General features: G+C 40.7%; 1 protein-coding gene across 3 annotated transcripts in view; it reads left to right on the forward strand.

Annotated features, from left to right (window-relative positions):
- The window catches only part of plppr2a (phospholipid phosphatase related 2a), a 66,460-nt gene that overhangs the window by 26,227 nt on the left and 37,466 nt on the right, over nt 1–2,767 (forward strand). For all 3 annotated transcript variants that reach the window (XM_014008834.1, XM_014008837.1, XM_014008835.1), the window contains exon 3: nt 857–1,045. In XM_014008834.1, the coding sequence (XP_013864288.1) occupies nt 857–1,045 (189 nt within the window). The remainder of the gene's footprint in view (nt 1–856; nt 1,046–2,767) is intronic.

Here is a 2,767-nt window from a genome sequence, read left to right on the forward strand (position 1 = left end):
ATACTATAGTTAAAATATGTGCAATATATAACATAGGAAAATATGAATCAAAAAGCTATAATTGCTGTTTTGCTCAAATAAGTCAGACATTCATTTAATTTTCTAAAAGGAATATTTATTTTTGCTAAGTTTAGCTCACAAAAGTACTGTTTAATAAAAATCATACATTTGAATAAATCTGACTCTTTCAATATTTTGCTGGTATATATTCAGATTTCATGGCCGTACAATAAGTATGTTGTAGGAACTGCTGTGTGTTTAAGTCCTTGTGCCTTGGACTGCAGGCACTGCAAGTATTTTTAGGAACACTTTAGCCGAGACATCAGCTGATGGTTGGACCCACGTGTCTGCAGACACACGCTTCACTCCCTGATACACATGCTCTTGCCTCACATATTTAAGTATTCTGCACACACACGCACACACATACAATTTCTACAAAATACACCCACAGCTCAGCTGTAGTAGATTTTTTTAGTGCCAGCAGCATAAAGGCTGGTTTCCCTCCTACCTCCTCTCATCTCTGTCCGTCTTGCTCCACTGCTGTCTTCTCTTCTTGCTCTTTGCAATGCTTTTGTTTCCTCTCAACCCCTGTTTCAGTCTCTTTTTGTCCCCCTTCTTTCATCCTTTCAGGAGGGAAAGCCTCCTCCTTCTTTCTCTCTCTCTCAGTCTTGGATCCAAACCTTGAACCTCTCACTCTGCCTCTCTTTGGGTTTCCTATGCATCTCCCTGTGACTGAGGGGAACAGGGACTTCACTCTCCCCTCTTCCTCTCCCAGTCCTCCTCCGCCTCTGCCTCCTCTTCTTCGCCTCTCGCCCTCTCGCTTCCTAACGCCGGGATAATGTTCTATTTCCAGCTGGTGATCATGGCTGGGACGGTGCTGCTGGCTTACTACTTCGAGTACACGGACACCTTCCCCGTCCACATCCAGGGCTTCTTCTGCTATGACAAGAGCTTCTCTAAGCCCTACCCCGGTCCGGACAACACCAGCAAGATCCCCCCAGTGCTCATCTACTCAATTGTCACGGCCATCCCTACCCTCACGGTAAGACTTGGATCTACTGACTTGAAATTGTGTCCATAAAAGTTGTGTGTTAATAGTTTGTCAAAACATTAGAAGTTGTTGAAGTTCATGTGATGGGTTTGTCTTCTGCTGTGGGTTTTGCGATGAAATGTGTCTTTTCTCTCGGCTGCATCTTTTTTATGAAGAGCAGCTCAGCAAACTGCTTGGGGGCAACCCCGTCTATCCATAACAGGGAAGTGTGTGTGTTTGAGAGTGTGTGTAGAGAGAAGAAACTAAGACAGGAGTCCGCTCTGACCCCACAGAGATGTAATGGGAAGAGACAGACAGGTCATCAGAGAGAAAGACACAGAGGCACTAACAACAGAGGTAAAGAGTACGCAAGTTGGAGTCGAGATGTAATGATGATGACAGGGAACAGATGCTGCCTGGAAGGGAAAAGCGGAGGTGAGAGGTGAGAACCATACAAGCCACACAGAGGAAGTCAGATTGAAAAAGTGCATGCGCTGTTGTTTATTGTTTTGTGTGTCTGCAGTTAGCTTGTAAACYTTATGTGAGATAATGGGCAGTGAGCCTGAAAGTCAGATCACCTGGCTCAAAAATCCGACCTAAACTCGAACCGTTTACATCTCCTGTGTGTCGCACATAGCACGGAGCACTGCAGACACAAGCAGGCAAAATACAAAAAAAGCCCAAATAACCAGACTGCAGGAGCATAAACTGAACTGTAGCCTGCAGTTAACCACAGATCTGTACAAATGGATCACAAAACAAATGCAGCTGAAGGAGCAAATATTAAAGCGTTTATCTCAAAAACATCAATAAATTGTAAATTAGTAACAGTAAATTAATTCATTAAAATGTTTTGGTTTACACACAAGGTTTATTTTAGTAAGCTCACAAATACTTTATATAATAATTCACTGGTGATAGATATGAACATTGTAATGAGTGCAAACAATCGTTTGGAGCAGTGCTGATTCATATTCAGTTTTCAGCTCAGACGACGTCTGGACTTCTTGAAAATGGTCTCTGCACCAGTTCTAGGCAGTGACAAGTATTCAGACAATGTGTATGGTGAGAAAGTGAACTTTCAGGGTCCAAATGTGAGCCAGGAGTGGAACTGAAATATGGGACACACCAAAGCCATAACAAGGACAGCAGAGTCACACAGACATTGTTTCAGAGAGGAGGAGAAGGAGAAAGTTATACAAAAACTGAAGATCTGGCTTTGACCTATTTGGACATCCGTTCTTTTTCACACAGTTTCAAAAGCAGAACTGTAATATTTTTTCTTTTTGCACCTGTCTGAGTGTTTAGTAATCTGACGTTAGCAAAATATTCTATTGATCAATAATAAATTTTAACGAAAATTTCAGAAAAATTATTTTTGATTGTACATCTTTAACTCATTAAATATTCAGTTTGAAAGTCAGTTTCTTTAACTCATTAAATATTCAGTTTGAAAGTCAGTTTGATTCAGTGGCTCCCAAACTCTTTCTGCTCACCTTCGTTTCATAAGAACATCACCTGCCTGTCCACCTCAACCCAACACGCAGATGTTTTGTTTACAAACTTCATCGCAGTTTAATTCACACCTCAATCTTTTTTGAACATTTGAGCAAACAAAAGTGAGCTGAAATAAATTACAAGTTTCCACAAAATAAACTAACTACAATCTATTTTAAATAACTAAACAACAAACAATCTTGATGGTGTAGTTCTTTTAAGTGCATATATATATAT

This window comes from Austrofundulus limnaeus, unplaced genomic scaffold (assembly GCF_001266775.1).
Source record: "Austrofundulus limnaeus strain Quisiro unplaced genomic scaffold, Austrofundulus_limnaeus-1.0 Scaffold53, whole genome shotgun sequence".
NCBI classification, from domain to species: domain Eukaryota; kingdom Metazoa; phylum Chordata; class Actinopteri; order Cyprinodontiformes; family Rivulidae; genus Austrofundulus; species Austrofundulus limnaeus.